At 37.8% G+C, this 18626-nt stretch overlaps 1 protein-coding gene across 1 annotated transcript; it reads right to left on the bottom strand.

Moving 5' to 3' along the window:
• Positions 1 to 214: 214 nt before the first annotated feature.
• LOC109043119 (neuroendocrine convertase 1) lies at positions 215 to 17629 on the bottom strand. Its single transcript, XM_019060198.2, has 15 exons — positions 17421 to 17629; positions 16130 to 16231; positions 15047 to 15157; positions 13666 to 13770; positions 11944 to 12093; positions 11139 to 11291; positions 10805 to 10967; positions 8847 to 9019; positions 7646 to 7858; positions 6163 to 6263; positions 5360 to 5578; positions 4327 to 4481; positions 3223 to 3356; positions 1923 to 2135; positions 215 to 721 (listed from the first exon to the last, which is right to left on the bottom strand). Exons 1-15 carry the CDS (start codon positions 17439 to 17441, stop codon positions 653 to 655), a joined length of 2082 nt encoding a protein of 693 aa, XP_018915743.2. The 5' UTR covers positions 17442 to 17629; the 3' UTR covers positions 215 to 652.
• Between the last annotated feature and the right edge of the window lie 997 nt (positions 17630 to 18626).

Genomic DNA, 18626 nt, shown 5'->3' with positions numbered 1-18626 from the left:
AAAATGCATTTAAAAGTCCAAAACAATCGAAGAAAGAAAAGAAAAACTTGCCATAACAAGCAAAGTTTATTTGATGCCTGCAGAAATTCAGAAAATTTTAGCACGCTGAAATTTTTCTCTCTTCATTTGGAAAGTGATCTTGAGATATTTTCAGATACTGCATAATTAAAGCCCAGCGGAAATTTGGCAAATAAACGTGTGATAAAAATGACAATTTTAAAAATTTAAATGTATAATATATTTTTTTAGTACTGTATTAATGGCGAAAATACGAAAACATGGATCTCGATTGCGGTGTTTCAATATTACCGCTCCTTCTCCCTTTACTCAAAGGAATATTAACAGATATTTTTTGCCCAAAATTTTTAAAGTATAGTCTCGGAAGGGTGCAGAGAGAAATCATAATTAATTTCTGTCGAATGATATAATTATATAGTATCAGTTATCTCTGAAAAAAGTCATAGGTGACAAGAAATCTAAAACTTCGCAAACCGAGACACTTGATTCGTAGTTTCATCATAAATCTGTATTATGTGGATTTCAAATTCATGAAACGGTGGGATTTTTTTACTTGAGACCAATGTTGCAAGAAATAGTTGAAGATGTCCCAAAGAACTGACTTTTTAAGAGGGAAGTGTACAGTTTTCTTCTGCTAAATCAGATTTTTGGCAAAATTAAATCCATTATTCAGGAGTTTGATGCCATCTTCCAGTGTTGGAATCTGCAAAACAAGAAAAAAATATTTAATTTCATTAATTAAAAATAAAATAATCTTAAGAAGATCTAATTACCTTACAAGTAAGAATAATGCGCTAATTTTCATTTCTCTCTTTTAAGAGTTGAGAATAGTTGTAAAATATACAAAGAAAAGCTATACAAGACCTCAAAAAACCAAAAATGACCCTTTTCTTCTATGGCTTAGAGGTAGATGATCGCGCTTTAACCCCTCGACCCCCACCCTCACTCCCCCCGCTAGTCCGCTCCAGCAATATACTCTCATCTGCAAAAATTTGGGAGGAAGGGGTATTCTCCTCAGGGCCGGATTCACCTACTTGCCGCCCATGGGCTGCCTGTATTTTGTCGCCCCCTTCTCATTCGTTTTGAAACTCGATAAAAACCATCAAGTGAACGTGCCAGCGGGGGAGGGGTGCATAAGACGCATTTACTCGTGTCAAACACATTTTTCGGGAAAGCCCTATCACTACTAGCAAAAGTTCAGTTTCTTAAACCTATCTCTGTGTGGACAAGGTCTTCCATGTTTGGCGCAAAGCGTGAAGTATTCAGACAGTCTTGTAAGGTCTATGCGTTTCACGCCGACCATACTGCTGAACGCACTGTGTTGGATGCAATGCGTGAAGTATTCATGCAGTCTTGTAGGAGCTATGCGTTTCACGCTGACCGCACTGTGTTTGATGCAATGCGAGAGGTATTCGTGCAGTCTTGTAGGCGCTAATATGTGTTGCATGCCGATCCCCGCGCCGAGGGCTTCTCTTTATCATCTCAAGTACTCGTTATCATTTCTCTTTAAGTCGCGCCGTTCCAGGCCAAATTGCGTGTTTGGTTTCTCTCTTAACTCGACTAAATAAAGGTACTGTCTCTTGTATCACTAAGAGACGACAAAATTAGGAATTACTATACTCTTTAGATACAATGAGGGAACGCCAACTCCCTGACGGGTTGTGGAAGGACCGAATTTTGTGGCGGTTGGGCGTCGCAAAGCGCCAGAAAGCGCTCTGTGACGCTCTGTGAAAGCGACTCTTATGTTTGTATGAAGAATCACCGGAAACGCAGTTTTCATGCCCTAAGTTTTGCCCCAAATTCTTCCGCAAAACAAATAGGAGCTTCCTAAAAAAGCTCAATCTAGAAATACGACTGGTTTGCTAAATACTACTCATCCGCGTAATTAGTCCACCACTATATACCTTTATTTTATCCGTGAATTGATGTTTCTGTTGAGCGTCATGTTCCTGCTCGGCCTTGAGCGCTTCGTACGCGTCAGGTTCGTCGTAATCCTCAGGTACATCGAATGGATCGTATTTTCTAGGTCCGTTTTTGTAATGCTCCGGCTCGTCAACTGTTCCATGAATGACCAGTGTCATCGATTCTACCTCTCCGTCATGATGCCCTTGAGAGCTCTGTAGGAATTAATGACCATTAGACAGAACTTATTTTCACAAGACATTCTACCCTGGAAGGGGCAGAGGACAATATTCTGCCGTTCTAAGGAAAAACGCCGTAGGAGCATTTGAAAGTTGCCAAGTTTCCTAAAGTGAAATATTAATTTTTCAGGAGAGTTATGAATATTTTCCTTTGAAATTTTCCAGATACTGTAGATTAAATTGTTATTAAAATCCTGTGAAAAATTGGTAGAAAAATATCCAAAAGTTTTCCAGGAATTTTGTACTACATCGAAGGAAATTTAACAACACCTGAAGACTCATACGGCGTTTTTTCTTAGCACGGCAGTAGTGTATGGGATAGTTTATTGCCAAGGAACATTGGTCCGTCAACATTTAAGCAATTTTGATATTATATTACGTATTTTTTTATGGTATACATCCGGCTCATATTTACCTCATTTTGAGGGCTGCACGGTAGCACATAATATGTGACTGTAAAGATCGAAGTTAAAAGACACGGACGTTAAAATGCTAAAACACCTCACCTAGAATTGCAGCTCTACAAAATTCAACCTCCTTAACGATTATGAGTCACGATTTATTTATATCTAATAACAAAAGAGCTATGAACGACGGAAACATTTCACACATTTTTTAGGTAAAACTTGGTGCCTGTAATGTTTTTCTCGTGACCTCGATCATGTGGAAACTGGTTGGAGAAGACTCCTGAGAGCACCCCCCCCCACCATGAAAGTGAAAGTGCACCATGAAAGTGCAATATTTTAACATCATTTGGTCCAAAAAATGCCAAATTCAAAGATCGATAAAACGAGTTTCATGACTGTATCAGAAAGGTAGGCAACTCGCAATTCGAAGAAAATGGTTTAACTTGTTTTAACGTTACTGCAGTAAATTTCGGTAAGAGAAGCCCCTTCAAATATTAGGTAGGCAACATACGCAACACTCCGATGCAGTAATACTTACTTTGTCAGTTATTAATCGCAATTTATTGCTACCCGTGCAACGAGGGAGCTTTACATTTTTTCAGTCAACAATTATTATAGTGCGCACTAAAATCTATTTAGATGAATTCGTTATTTACCACATCTCTGACCATCCCTCGCCACAGGCCGCTTGGGTTTTCTCCCCAAAACTCTAGAGTCAAGAATGGCCAGTTGCGGAAACCGTGATTTGACTGGTCTCTCTCTCTAGCCTCCAGTAATTTACTTATCGTCCCTGAAAGACACAAGGTAGTAGGTAAATTATACACAACCTAGAAAGATTAGCCCCCAATTTTCTGATAGAATGATTGCTTCCGTGGATAACGATGAGAGCAGTAAAAAATTCAGAGGCTCTAATTTTTTTTAGGGTTTAAGGTACTTACGTACCCTTACGGCCACGAAAGATTATTTTTCGTCGAAATATCAAATTCTTTCTTCTTTCTGACCCAAATTATCGCAAATCTCTCTCTTGAAAAAAAATACCCCTACGATGGAGGATCCTTCTGAATATTATTACGGCCGCATATTAGAAATATGTACTTAATGTTTGTAATTATTACGAACGATGTATCTCCGATCAAGTATTATTTACTTTTTAACCCCCCCCCCCCCTGTCCAAGAAAAAACACCTGTTTGATAGTTATTTGGATGCTACGTCACATGGCAGAGTTTGCAGGTGTCTGAAAAGTGATGAATTTCGTGTCTATGCGGAAACTACCGAGTAATTGAACACGAGGATGTCCTTGATTCATAAATTGACACTCATTGGAGAAGATATGACAAAATCATCTAATCTGCTGAAATACATGCGTTTGAATGGAAAATGCCGCCACGTGACGTCACTAAGCAGAGCAAGTTTTACGTTTAAATCAAATTTAATTATTTTTTTATTACCAAATGAGAAAAAATTATAATAAAAATACCACGAAATCAGATCTTTAGGCACTCTCAGATGAAGCAATAAAATATTTGGGTGCAAATTCTTTATTGAAGATACGATTTTTTGTAATTGCTCTATTGCCATGTATATAGGCATGAAAAAATATCAAGTAAGCAATTTCGAAACAAGGATTGTTGACCTAGGCCTGACATGGATGAGTTGTTTTTGGTAGGAAACACGTCCATTTTTAGATGGGCCCCAGAACGCTGTTTATGTAACCATTCAAAAGGCCCCAAAACGCTCGAGATAGGTGGAAATTTCTTACCGGAAGGAGATTGGAGGTACATTTCGATGGCTCCTCTTCGAGTGTGGTTGATAGTCGAACGCAGTTGAACATGTTCCACGAAGCGGATCCCGCACGCGTCCGTTTTTACGGAGGTTATGAAATCCGCGGACGGTGAGAACTGTCGCATGGAATGACTGAAAAAAGGACGCACCTTTTTTAAATAATTAATTGAGGTTTTGAGTTTTTAACGAAGTTCCATCTTCTAACTAAAACTTAGAGGGACCAGTAGTGTTGCCAACAGGGATAAATATTTCAAATCGATTGTTTTGAGGCATCGAATTTTTAGCCCCTGTTCGGAACTGTAATATCGATTTTTTGAAGGTTGATTTTAATGAAAAAATCGATGTTTTAAACTGATGAACGATTGAATTTTGTAAAAATGAAATTTTAAATCTTTAAAGTACCATTTTTGAGGCGCAAACTCATCGGAATGAAACGATTAACATGGTCTTCTCGTGGCAAAGGAATGATCGGATTCACTCGCAATTTATTTCTCAGGATACTAGGGAGCGTTTTCCGTCGAAACCTCAGAGTCTATTTATCCGCCTCAACATGTCAAAAATGTTGCCTTACTGGAAAATGGACCAAGGTCTCTTTTTCCGCGAACAGCCATATACCAGAGAGAAATATCTTGGATCCAGAGTCCAGATATATTTATAAAAATTGACAAGAAAAAATACAATTCAATCGTATTTTTGCTTGAATCAAAAGAAAATCCACTTGGATTAAGGGGCTTGGCTCTCGATCCACGCAAAAATCCGATTGATTCAAGAGTATTTTGCCTTGAAAAATTTTTTGAGTCTTGACTCTGGATCTAAGATACTTTTTTTCCACTGTACTTCACAAGACATATTTAAAGCAAGAGTGCTAATTACACCTTTCTTCAATTGTGTTAGAAAAAGTTCAGGATTGATTGTGAAGCTGGATATTGACCTTGAAGTACGATGAAAATTGATCGAGCGTATCATTTCAAGTAATAATGAGGTATTCCTTTTTTCTAGTATTTACTTACATTAAGTAGAAAGGCACTGTGCAGATCGTTTTTGGCGGGACAGTGGTCCATTGCATTGCTTGCTTGATCAACTGATATGCATTCATGAGGCCAAAACCGAAGTTTATGCTGTACCAGAAACCAGCAGCGTTTTGTCGCCACTCTACGTCATTTGCGATGGGAGCCACTTCGACGGTGTGAACCAACAAATGTTGAACATCCCTCCATGTTAACAGGGGGCTGCATGGAATAAAAAAAGGCAAAAAATATTTACTGATCTAATACATTAACAATTGGTCACTGGTGAATACTTACAGTTACACACGTTGTTTGATTTATAAATGTTTAATTTTGTTATGAAAAAGGATTTGGAATTAAAAAGAGCAAGGGCAGCTCAAGGAATGTTTTTAAGGGGCACAAAGGGGAAATTCAGGGAGGGAGATCTGGAGGGCATAGGAAGGAACCTTACCAAGTGGGGTTTGGGATACTCTTGTTGCTATAAGGGGTATCTCCAAGGGCCACCTCAAGAAATTTCAAGAGCGATTTTGAGCTGTCATGTAGTAATTTTAGGAAATTCTTCAAAGTTTCTGAAGGAATCAATGTATTTCACTTCCGGGGCGGGGGTGGGGGGAGGGAGGAAAAGCGGGCTCCCTAACGTAGATTCCTCGTTCCGTTCATGCGTCAGATATTATTAACGTCTATATTACCGTGAAATGAAATTGATATGCGTGTATATTTTGTGAATTAAAGTTCCATATACATAAGAGGATTATGAGTTTAATGAAGTAGAAACTGAACTATTCATCATAGTAAGTAGTTCATACTTTGCCTCCAAAAGCAGCGCAGCTATTCCCGCTCCTAAAGGCGCTGCAGCTGATGTTCCTGTATGTGATACGGTACAATCATTATGTAAGTCCGTGGTGACCTATGCATGAATGTAAAAATAAGAATTAGGATAGAAAGAAACCGTTTTTAAAAGCGAGTTCAAGTCGCTATTAACTTGATGTTCAAAAATAAATTTCATGGCATCATTGATAAAAGATCCAAATGCAGATCGAGTTACAACTATTGGTTAATATTAAGGAACGGGGGTCTAGAGAAGTCTGCTGCGAAATGTCTCTGCAAAGTGAAGCCCTCAAAATTGAAATTTTAAGCAACTTCAGCTCACGAATTTGAAAATCGATTGTTTAGTACAGATTAACAGATTTTACCAATTTTTTTGAGACTACATGTTTTGGATGAGACAGGTAGCATATACAGCAGAGGGCGTAATTGTAAGCAGTAAGAAGATAATAGTTTTGATTTTATGATCAGGCTTACTCATGGTTGTTTTGGTCTACAAATATTGTGAACTATGCCTATCCCTGTTTTTTCATAAAATGTATTCCCTTCGTTTGCAACTTTTTTCTTTCTTTTTCTGTTTCTTATTTTCTCTGTCTTCCGTTTTCCCTTGGGTGTGACTATGGGAGAGGAGATGATTACGTCATCATGCTGACTCCTTCGGAATCTGCCCCTGATATTCACTAATTTGAAATGAAGTCAATATATCGAACAGTCCTTACGTCAAAATTTATACCGTTCAATTGTCATTTTTTTATCGCTTTTTGTCCTTTATAACGTTGCATGCGCGATGTCAACAATTCTCTATAGTTTTTCAGTCTCGATTTTTCCACTTCTTTCCCCCTTAAATATTTGTCCATTTTAGTAATTTAGTTTTCGAGCTTATAGTCCCTTTTTCATTCCGAATTCAGCTCATCAACTCCTATATCTAGTAGTATCAATAATATGATGATTACTTGATCACCAAGATTAGAGACAACCCAGACCAAAACCCTTCAATCAAAAAGAGCCTAACGAGTGGCATAACTTGTGGCGTGAGGCTCTCTTTAAATACTCGAGTCTCACTTGATCCTACGTCTTTTTCCATTTTATCGACGCAAAAACCCGCACTACGCTCCTCACGCATTTTCGAGCGATTTTAAGTTGAACTCGCAGTGTTAAATTCTGAACTATTTTCTGTGAAAAGTGCATTCCTCGCGTCTAAAATTAAATTTTTCTCATTTTTGTAAAACTTATGTCGCGAACTTCATTAAATCCTCCTCGCTCTCCCACATCATCTTTTTTCCTCTTTTTTCTAGACAATTGAACATTAACATAGTGCCAAAATTCGCTTAAACATGACGTGCCACCGAAACCCGCATTTTAAGTGCTAAACCTTAACAATTTCCCGGAACGTTTCTAGTTTCGATCATATTATTTCACATGGTGCTGATATGAAGTTGACAAACATAAATGTGTGGGTCTTACGATTTTGATTTGACCTGTGCTGCCTCCCGAGTAGGTCGTGACCATAACCGCGGAACATCTCTCAGAGTAGTAGGTCGGCTTGCCAAGTTCCGTGGCGCTTGCCACTGTGATAGTGTAGATGCTACTCGCGTAGCCGTCGCAGGCGCAGTTGTCGTCACTCACTTTCCCGTTTCCACCGGCGAAGAAATACAATGCTCCTCTGCCTTTCCGTCCCTATTTTGGGAGGAAAAATAAAGCCAAAAGGGCCGTTAATAAATGACGTCAGATATTCAGGGGAGAGGGAGATTTAGAGCTGTTTGACCAACCCCTTCAAAGAAGGGCGGGAGGAGTAGACTGAGTCTAACATGAGTCTGAAAATCGGAAGAAAGTATCTGACGTCACTTGTGGACGGTCCCCAATCGGTGGAACCAATTAAACGGAACAAGTCCGTTTTAGACCTTTTTCAAAAGAGGCTATCTGCATCAGTGGATGCTAAAACCTAACATATTGCAAAATATTGACACATTAGTTGTTTACGAACAAACCCCTATTAAGAAAATCCCCGTCATCTGTATAAATTAAGCAAAAACTCTGATAATAGGATGTATTTTTTAAACAAAAATTAGATTATTGGATTATTCTTCACGAAAACACCATCACAAAAAGAGAAAGCCATCAAACCTAGCCTTGCCTAAAGTTGAGACTCAAAATTTGCGAAGGTTAATACCCTCGCGCATTGTAAAGAATTTTGCGATGTTTCATTGAAAGGTCTGTCTTGAAAGGTTATAAAAACCTCATTCTTAGATCATAAGACTTCTAACACATTTCAGATGAGGGTACATTTCTTCCATCTGTTCTTCTTCCTCTGCTCCACATCTACCTCACCTATACTTTACCTTTCTTATCTATCTTTCACACCGTTATCTCTCCTTTCTGCTTAGTTTAGGTACTTATTTTCCCTTTCGTTGATCCTATGATCTAATCAACCAGGGTCTTTTCTATCCAAGGCTTGATATATTTGAAGAGAATTGAGCAACACTCACGGGAAATATTACTAAACCAGAATGCCCTTACTTTACTGCATTTTAAGGGGGAGTCCTGAACAAATCTTTTTTTCTCTCTAAAAATCTGATAGTCAAGTACGTTCCCTTCATTATTCAAACTAAATTGTTACTATTAAAGTTTAAGGCAAAGTACTAGACCAATTTGATTTTTCACTCACTTTAAGAATCCCATTCTCAAGAGCCAAGCTCGCCAGCTTTCCTGGACCATCGACGACTAATCCGTTATCCAGAGGACCCCAAGAACCCGTGAAAATATCCACCTTGTCCAAGGCGTATTGAATAGCTTTCGCTTCCATTAAATCGGTCGTTGGTCCGTCCAGCAGTTTGATTCCTGAAATGAAGGGGAAACGAACCTTTTCAGAGAGCTCAAAGAGATAGCGGATTTCTCTAGTTTTTCTGTAGGTTAAAAGAATAACTTAGGACATGCTAAAATATGCTTTTTAATTATTATTATTCTGGCCTAATTATGTTCCTCCTAAAAATCAGGTCCCACTCAACAATGATTTATTTGTATTATAAGCAATAAATGTCAAATCCATTTTTTGGGGGATATGCAGCAGGCAATTAGCAATTGCTGGTAATTCTCAGGTCACAAGTAAATAGTTAGAAAATCATAGTATTCAGAAATTAAGGACCAGATCAGAGAACTGATTATTTTGTCTTCAATTTGAATAGACACTTTTTCCTCCGTAAAAATATAGCATTAATAGGTACACTTTAGAGAGCGCGGAGTGAAACTCTTGGTGTTATAGTTAGGTCCGGAATATACATACATGCAACTAAAGTAACTCCGTGACAAAGCTTAGAGTATCACAAAAATTGAAGGCGCTCCAAGCCGAGATCATGATTTTGAAGACCATCATCACCCATCGGTCCATCGTGATGCTGATGGAGATTACTGTGTTTTATCTAAAAAAACACTTGGACCGTTCGCAAATTGCCGACGTATGCTGATTGCCTGCGACAGATAGAGGTATATTTTGTTTGGGGAATAATTCTTACCTCGATCGATTAAGATAGAGAGTCCAGGAATGAAATATGAAATTCGCTCACTAGTTTTTGTCAACTATGGTGCTTTTGAATTACATAATGTAGGTCCAGGAAACGTGCTTTTTCGTGAGCTGCTGTCACACGCACAGTCGTTTGTGAACCCCAGGCAACTTTCCATTTTTCCCGCAACTGTCAATTAGACTGAACGTGATATCTGACAGCAGCTGGACTTCTCTACCAAGTCCATTCTCTAAATACCTAAAGTTTCTAATTCATCACAATTGTTGTGACCCTTGTTCCTACCTAATATGAATGGAACGTTTCAAGAACAATTGGACGTACTTCTACCAAACAAAACTATGTGCGGCTGGGGAAGATGGGATGTGCTCGCGGCGAGGTGGATAAGAAACATGTGCATGTGGTCAGTGGGCGTGATTCCTATTGGTGAAATGGAAAAGCGGGATTTTATATTCAGCAAAAAGAACTATGTGCTAACTAAATGCGGGACTCGTGAGCCGTGGACATGGCGAAAGAGCGTCGTAGACAGGGCTCATGAGTTGAAGCGGAGGGAGGGCGACAACGGAGACGGCTTCGTTGCCGCTGACGTCACTGGCGCTTTTTAATTCCCATTCATTCTTACCGCCCGAGAACTAACGAGCACACCCAATCTTTCCCACCAGCACATAGTTCTGTCCGGTAGAAATAAGTCCAATTAGTGCTTAAGGGAGATAAATTGTATTGTTGGGGGTTAGCCCTTAAAATTACAGTACTGCCCCAATTTTTCAGATGATATGAGCATTTCAAATTAATTGTAGTAGTACCGCAACATATGGGTTAGTGACCTAATTTATAGGGGTGCTACCGCAGTTAACTAGAAATATCCGTATCATCCAACGATCACATCCTCTTCTTCCGTGCTGCGTGTCACAAAATAGCTCTATAGTTATCTGCCTGGACTCTTCAAACATTCAAAACTAAGTTATTCCCGAACAAGCGTTAATTTTTCATCTTTTTTTTTCGCACTTGACTCATCTGTTTTTCGGAATTTCTCCTTCATGTAGGTGGTCTTGTCTGCGTTTTTCCCATCAAGGTTTTAAGCTTACTGTGTGAAAGTCTATGAACGCACCTCCAACTTTAGCGTTGAATGCTATACCCACTCCACATTTGGAATTGTTGGCTTTCATGGCAATTTCACCCGCACAACGGGTCCCGTGGGCATTTATTGGATCTTCATACCTGGGCAGGACATCAAATGTGGAGTTGTTCAGATTGTAACTGATTTCCGGATCCTGTGAACATACAGTGAATCAGAAATCTTTCAAAATTGAGAATTTTTTTGTTACACATGAAGGCGCTCATCAGTTAGCCTGAGTTCATTAAACTTGCCACCACTTTTTTCTCCAAAATTCCAAGCAAAGGAGATTTGAATCTCGATTCAATTGTTTGACTTGATTACTCACGAAGTTATCTTTGAGGTCATCGTGCGTATATTCAAGGCCGTCATCTATGACACAGACACGGACGCCTCTTCCCGTGATGTTGAGTTCCGTGTAAACTGGCACCAAACCCATGTCCAAAGTTGGAAACTTTGTATTTTTGGCCCTGTAGTCTTGCTGAAAAATAAAGAAAAACCTATAAGTATTTTCGAATTCTTACCTACTTGCATCATAAAAAATTCCTTAATTTCTGACGTTGAGGGAACTAATCGATGTCTACAGCCGAAAAATGCGTATCGTCATTGCAACGTTTAAGAATCTCCCATTATGTTTTATTTTTTCTTTTAAAAGGACTCAAACCAAAATTTTATTTATATATTCTTGAGTGAGTGAAGCAACCTTTATTGATTTTCTGATGTATCCACAACATTTTCTGGAAAATTTAGAGAAGGAGACGTGTGTTATGGTACTTGACCTCTTAACTCACTAAGTGTACCATTCGCTCGAAATATCGGATCCAATGTACAACTCGGCCGAGTTTCATATTCCATGATTCTATTCTTCCTCTAGATCAAATATCCTTCAAATTGGAAAGAAGTGACATAAAATATTCTTGAATTTGTGGCCAAAATTAAATTTTTCCCGAATCAAGAGGAGAAGCCACTTTATACCAGGAAAATCGTTCCCGTCAAGCAGAAATCTTCTCGACGTTAGCGTTTGTGCTTAATTTAAGAAATAATCCTCCTGACGGCAAAAAGTCACTTTTTCCCTAGTTCTTCACAAAAATTCAGAGACATTTCGGGTAAAGTAAGTGAGAAAGCCAAGATACCTCGTACCACTGGAGTTTCCAATATTCATCGTTGAACACTCCTTCGTATCGACTTCTGTCCGTCTCTCTGCGGGCAAGAATTCCCTCCCTCCGATTTAGAAGGCCTCGCCTCTGCCGCACTTTTGCCACTTGCTGCTCTGCCCAAAGCACCTGATAACATAATTGAAAATATTTTGGCAATCTCATAGGTCAACTTCTCCATTATCGCATGCTGGTTGGCACTTCATTGTCCAATTGTGTCGCGGAGGCTCTTGGAAGATCCCAAGATTTCTACTTCAATGACGTAGCGTGCTTTGCGATTTATCGATTGTCATGCCATTTAAACCTATGGAAAAGGATCGATAAACAGGGTGTTCCCAGCGAACGCCTTAATAATCCATTCTTTACCATAAGTTTAAATGACGTTACAATAGATTCATCGCAATTCACGCCACGCCACTGTTCTACTTTAGTAAATCTTGTTTAGCACCAAATATTACGAGAAAAATCATAAAATCTTAAGTAAGCATAAGGCTATTCCAAATGTTTTGAAGTTTGTTCATGAATCATAGATCGTAATGAGTGTCGAGAACTGTTAAAAAGGCAGCGCGGAAATATGAGAGACTTTTTCTGACAGAGGAGGGGATTCCTCGTTACGAAGGGTGGCAAGACATTCTCATTGGTTCTACTGAAGAAACTTTTTGCGTTTAGAATTCCGCTGACATGATTGAAATTACTTTGGCAATCTGATAATGTTTAACCCTATAGATTAATGCATGCTGTCCGACATGTAATTGGCTAATTGTATTTATTAGGTGGATGTCTAGTGCTACCTAATTTTCGAAGGCATCAGCTATGAAAACATGTTCTGGAGCAGTCACTAGCTGGCAGAGCCGGATTTGCGCTCAGAAACTGCGCAGACAGGCAAGAGCTTGCACATTGCGAGTTGTATACTTTGTAAATTGAAAGCGGTCTGCGATTCCAAGAAAAGAAAGAGTCCCAAATGCCTTAACTTTGAAGCCTTAAATCCTAAACTTTAAGGGTCTCATGATCCTTGAAATTTCAGTTTCAGGACCTCTTTAATTCTTCAAAATCCCCAATACTTCAAGGACCCCCCAAAAATTTGATGTAACTGCTCGCAGAGAAAAAAAAATAAAATTAATAATCGAAAAAAACCCATTCCAGGAGGCCTCGGATGCTGCAGCACCCTGATACTCTGGTTAAGTCAGCCCTGCTGTCTGGGAGTCGCACAGCATTTCATGGCAATCAGGGTAGAGTGTCTACAGCGTCATTTACAATCGAGAATTAGAAGAGGAATGAAAAAAACGAGTTGCATGTTTTTATTAGTGCTTTAGATCCTTAATAAGAGTGCTTACTTTAAAATTATATGAAAAAAAAAGTGAAAAATTCTGATTTCTCTAGATGTTATACCATTGCTAAATACGGAACACCCTTTTCTCCGTGGCACCGCGCAACAAAAAGTAAAAAAGTAGTGGATGTACCCTTTCATAAATGTTCCATTTAGACACACAGCACCTCTGCGGCAGAATGTAATAATTTGTATTGCGTGATAGGGCAGATGCCCTGTCGATATGGGGGTTTGCTGTGCAGTGTTGAAATTTGTAATTTTAAATTGCTTAAAAATGTTGCATCATGCACTTTAATAGCACTAGTTCCTTGGTAAGACGGTATTAGTCCCAAGAGACGATTCATTAAAATAAAGCCAGCACATTACTTACGTACTGCTTCGTGTGACTCCAGGTGCGCAGACAAATGGTGGCTCGGCACTTTTTGCATTTTTGGTTGACTCTCTTTTACGAATAAATGCATATCATCAAAACCTTCTATCTGCAAGTTTCAATGAAATGAGTATAAAATGTGTGATTTTAACAGATTAGATCATCAGTAGGTGTTGAATATTTTGCAACTACTGTTAATGACTCCTCGACGTTTCCATAGGGATAGAAATACTTTAAGGGAGTTTTCTTGAAGGAAAAAAACAAGGAACCTCACATTTTCAAGAAAATCTGTGTATGATCGTATTTTTCTGTTTATATATTAATTTTAAAAAAAAGAAAAAAAGGAATTTTGCTACGGCGAATGTCACTTGGTTCCCTGCAAAGAAACATAGCCCATAGATTAACCAACAAGATTGCCAAGGCTGTTTTTACTTCCATGCTTGACTACGTCTGTTTCATCGATCCCTTTGTTTCATTAACAACTTAACACGCAAAAGCTAACCTGCACGGTGACAAAGACCAAGGAACTTCTCAAATGGTTGACGGTCTCACGTCTGCACAGTGATAATGTCGCACTGACTGATGGGTTTAACAAAGCGATTAAAATCGATTTTGACTGACATTTAAAAACAAAAAGGTTAAAGTCCACAGGTAAGTTTTATAAAGTGTTCGAAATTAAACTAATCGCTAACCACTCTCTTCTCACTGCCGGTCACGTCTGAGAGATGTCGTTGGCAGTTGTCAGGGGCCTTACATGTTTACATCTCGTATCTTGATGAGTGACAGCAACAGATAGTCGATGGACCAGGCTGACAGCTGACAGTGCAATGCACTTATTTATTTACAAATCAGTCATAGCCAGCATTTAGGCCAGTGTAACACGTTATTTTTGCTTTTCCGTTGAAATCCAGGTATGATATGTCAAAGGATATAAGTTTGTTGATAGTTCGTGAAAATCTTAGCTCCATTATCGTAGTCGTCTTTGACCGCGTGAGTTTCAATACCTTAATCGAAGGAAGGATTTTTCAGTTTTGCAGTGCGTTTTATAAGTTCAATTTTATGTTATGTGTTGAAAACTAACCAGTGCAAATCCGGAATTTTAAGTGAAAGCATTGTTCCGATTTTTAATGCCATGTTTAATTTAAAAAAAAGAACTCGAGGAAAAAGCCAAGGTAATCATAACCACAGTTTCGTTACATCTTAAGAATCGCACAAGCATATTCATAGACGATGGAGGAGTCAAAATTGTAGAGTCGGTCAAATTATTATACCAAACTATTTGCGTTACAATACAGGAACCTTCCTCCTAGAGTTAGTGCACGAGCAGATTGTTATGTTGTGAAATAAAAACAATATTAAAACATGTCGCAATGTCGGAAACTTACCCTATTTACATAAGTGAATCCTTTTTTGTTGCTGATTTCGGATGCCAAACTATCTTGTGGTATTCTTACAACCCATTCATTGGTATAATGGTGATATCCGTGTTCAGCCAACTATGCAAAGAACAAAATCAGTCTTGAGATATATATTTTTGTAACAGTCAAGAAAATTTATTTCACTCTGAGAGTAAGATCTTTGACGGGAATTTAAAACTTACGTAAGAAAATCTGCCCGTAATGAATATTAATTCCGAAACTAGGAAAATGAAATTTTGATTCGTGAGTACATTACTAAGCTGCAAGTTGAAAGATGGCAAGTCTGAAATAAATAAAAAAATGTTTAACTGAATCCATCTCCATTAATGTCTTTCCTCCGAAAAATTCCATCGGTGTTTCGTTGATGAATCAACTTTTATGGAAATGATTTCTGTTTGAGGGGTAACATCGAATGAAATTCTATTGTAACCGAGCATTACATGAATATTCTTAGAAAGAACTATAATAATTACACAAGTGCTTGCCTAATGCATGTGTTTCTCGCCACTCGTCGGGAATTATTCTAATTTTAAGGTATTGCCTTCATTTTGTGAGGATGCAATTTTACCCACATGAAAGTGCACTGAGTTGCCTCCGGTAATAGTGTTTTGCCCTCTAACTTCTTTGAATACAAGATTTTGGTGAAAGGAAAAACGAAAAACAAAACAAGAAAATCCGGGTTTTAATTGTAACAAATTCAATTTTGTCCGCTTAAAATCAATCTTATTACTTTCTTCTCTGCTACACACGCAAGAAACAAAATTATGCGTTCCTAACTAATCGATGTCAGATCTTTCGATAGCTCCATTTTCATACTTGAAAAGTAAATATTTTTGAAAAGTAAAAAATAGTGCAGCCAAAATTCCCGACCACTGCCCCAGAACGATTCAAATACACCCGTAAAGAAATATTGTTCTTTCAAAATAAGTTCCGTGTAAACTTTCTCACGTGGTCCAGAGCTATTCATCAAACATTATGGCTTTAATACCATTCAAGAAACACTATACTAACTTTCGCGTAAAATTTTTATAGTTAGAATATATTTATTACCATTGCTGATTCACCGTTGATCATCGATGGAAAAAAAGTAATGATACATGCCAAGAGAGTCCAGAATCCAAGATTTCCTTGGAAGTCACTCTGCAAATCCGTCTGAAAATTTTGCAACAGTAAAATCTTAGAAAATGCCATTTGATTGAATTTTTACAAAAACATACTTTCGAGGAGAATTTAAGAGTGACATCTCAACAAAGTTTGCGCAATTGCTGGGATGTTTAATTAAATACTTTTTTTTTCTTTTTTTTTGTGATGAACAAGAATCCCTAACGCTTCATTTAAGGCAATGTTAAATGTACGAGAGAGCCACATAAGAGCAACTAGTTGTAACATAAAGATAAAAAGAGTTTAATGATTTTGCCTCAGAGGCCAGAAAAAGTTGAAATCTCAGTTATGTCATTACTGTAATTAGCTTAAGGTACCGCAAGTGTTGAGTGAATCCACAAGGACCATAGACCAGTGCCTAGTTCTTGCTGGAATGGCGAAAATTCGTCTTGTTTTACCTATTCCGTGATTTATTTAATTTTTTACTATATCACCCTCCATCAAAGCCTTAAGCGCACATAACAGTCATAACACTCATAACAAAATATTGCAAGAATATTCCAGAACTTGATTTTGTTTATTACCGACGAGTGAACTTAGCTTGAAATATGGAACGCATTTTTGCCAACAAAGTTCGCTAGATTTTTTTCGTGTGAAAGAACATAATAGGTTTGAATTGTTTTTGCTCATACTTTCGTTGTATATTTACCGACTTGATTTCAGTCTCAAGATATTGTTAAGTGGATGGAATTTTGAACGTAAAAAGCGAAAAATTACTCACGCTTCTCCAATTGCGCTACTGATTCATAATAATTTTATTTGACTTAATTTCAGGGAATAAATAAATAATCTCGATATGTGTACGATTCTCGAATAACTGTTTTGTTTTTAAGACCGCGTATCGTTTCTCTTTAATCTTATTTTGAAAAGGGAAGAAACTTAACCCTAAGTACAAAAATGATGCTCAGGCATGGAAATCACGTGTCACTATTCGCAACTTTGCAAACTCCCTATCATGCTTCATTTGTTTATTGCAAAACTAATCACTGTCATTCCTTGACGATTACTTTTCCTTTTTATTTAAAGATAGATTTCTAGCGATAAGTTTGGTATTTTCCCGTTCGAAAAAAAAATAAAAAATAATTATTCATAAAAAACAAATAAATTAGAGTGGAGCATTGTGAAAATTCAAAATCTAAGATGAGGGTTTCAAGTTTATGTTTTTATTTGACGGACTTACCTGAGCGGAAAACGGGATCATGATGAGTCTGGAGAGGCGCTGGTTTCAATGAATGGGTAGCAGAGCTGGTGCCAATAGCGGGTTAAAATATCGCCACTGTTTGCTCAGCTGGAATTTTGTGACGATTTCCCTCGTCGCCCGTTAAAAACATTTGCCGCAATAATAATTCGCCTTCGAATGCTAGTTCACACGAAAAGTCAACTCAAATAAATCATGCTCCCTCCCCTACGCTCTATGCATGATGAAACACGCGTTGTTTTCGGAAGTACATAGGTAGCTCCGTCATCGCAAGGCTTACGCACCCTTTTCATAAAGCAATTATAGCAATTTCCCATGTAGCATTGTGTTACAATTTGTTTTTTCGTTTTTGGAAAAATAATTACTAAAATTTTCAAATTTCGAGGAAAAAAATTGGAAGTCTATGCTTTTGCAAAAACTATCATGGATGTGTATGTGCCCCAGAATCCAAGATCCAATATCAATTCATGCTATGGAAAGTTAACACTCCACATTTCCGGCAGTATTGAAAGAGAATATTGCATCAAACTTGTAATAACATTATTTGAGAGAGATAAAGCAACCCCAAAATCAGTTAACGTTACAAAAACATTAAAAACTCGTTATTTCTAAAATTTTAACTCCTAAAATAACCCTTCAAATTAATTTGATTTTGAGTATTTTTTAAAGTAAAATTTATACAAGAGGGAATAAGTATGTAAAGTAAGTGTAACTACCTTTTAAGACATCTTTTTTAAATCTTGAAACGTTTGAAAATAAAATTCCTAAAATTCCTAAAACAAAAATAATTGTTTTTTCTTCGAAATTATGTGCTTCCTAGAGCATAGTTCTAAGTACATTTTTCGAGCATTTTTTGCGAAAGTGCCTAATAGCCCTCGGAGTAGCTTGGGAGTATTGCTCATTGCTCGTAAATTCTGCATTAAAAGTTAAGGTTGGAACTTACAAAATAGTATTTTTTGACCAAGACGTTCTTTTCCATATTGATGTCATCTCTCTCTGGTCAATACTGCCGAATGATAATTAGGACGATGAATGGAGAATATTGTTGCAAAGTTTTATTCAGTGATAGCTAGTGATATTGCTGTAATACATTGCCACACAACAATTCCATAACAATACCTACAGATTGCTATGTGAAACGTATGGAATCGTAAAAATATTGTTCAACTAAAACTAATACTTGCTTGT

The sequence above is a fragment of the Bemisia tabaci genome, chromosome 1, assembly GCF_918797505.1.
Source record: "Bemisia tabaci chromosome 1, PGI_BMITA_v3".
In the NCBI taxonomy this organism is placed as follows: Eukaryota; Metazoa; Arthropoda; class Insecta; order Hemiptera; family Aleyrodidae; genus Bemisia; species Bemisia tabaci.
Note: the sequence above shows the minus strand (reverse complement) of the source record. Positions and strands in the feature narration are given on the sequence as shown.

What these genes read in the sequence shown, in the direction of transcription:
- LOC109043119 (XM_019060198.2), bottom strand. Translation starts at nt 17,441, where the DNA reads ATGATCCCGTTTTCCGCTCAG. An exon ending in TGATCCCGTTTTCCGCTCAG is followed by an intron (nt 16,232 to 17,420) that starts GTAAGTCCGTCA and finishes CAAAATTTTCAG; the next exon opens with ACGGATTTGCAGAGTGACTT. An exon ending in TTGAGAATGGGATTCTTAAA is followed by an intron (nt 7,859 to 8,846) that starts GTGAGTGAAAAA and finishes CTCCCAAAATAG; the next exon opens with GGACGGAAAGGCAGAGGAGC.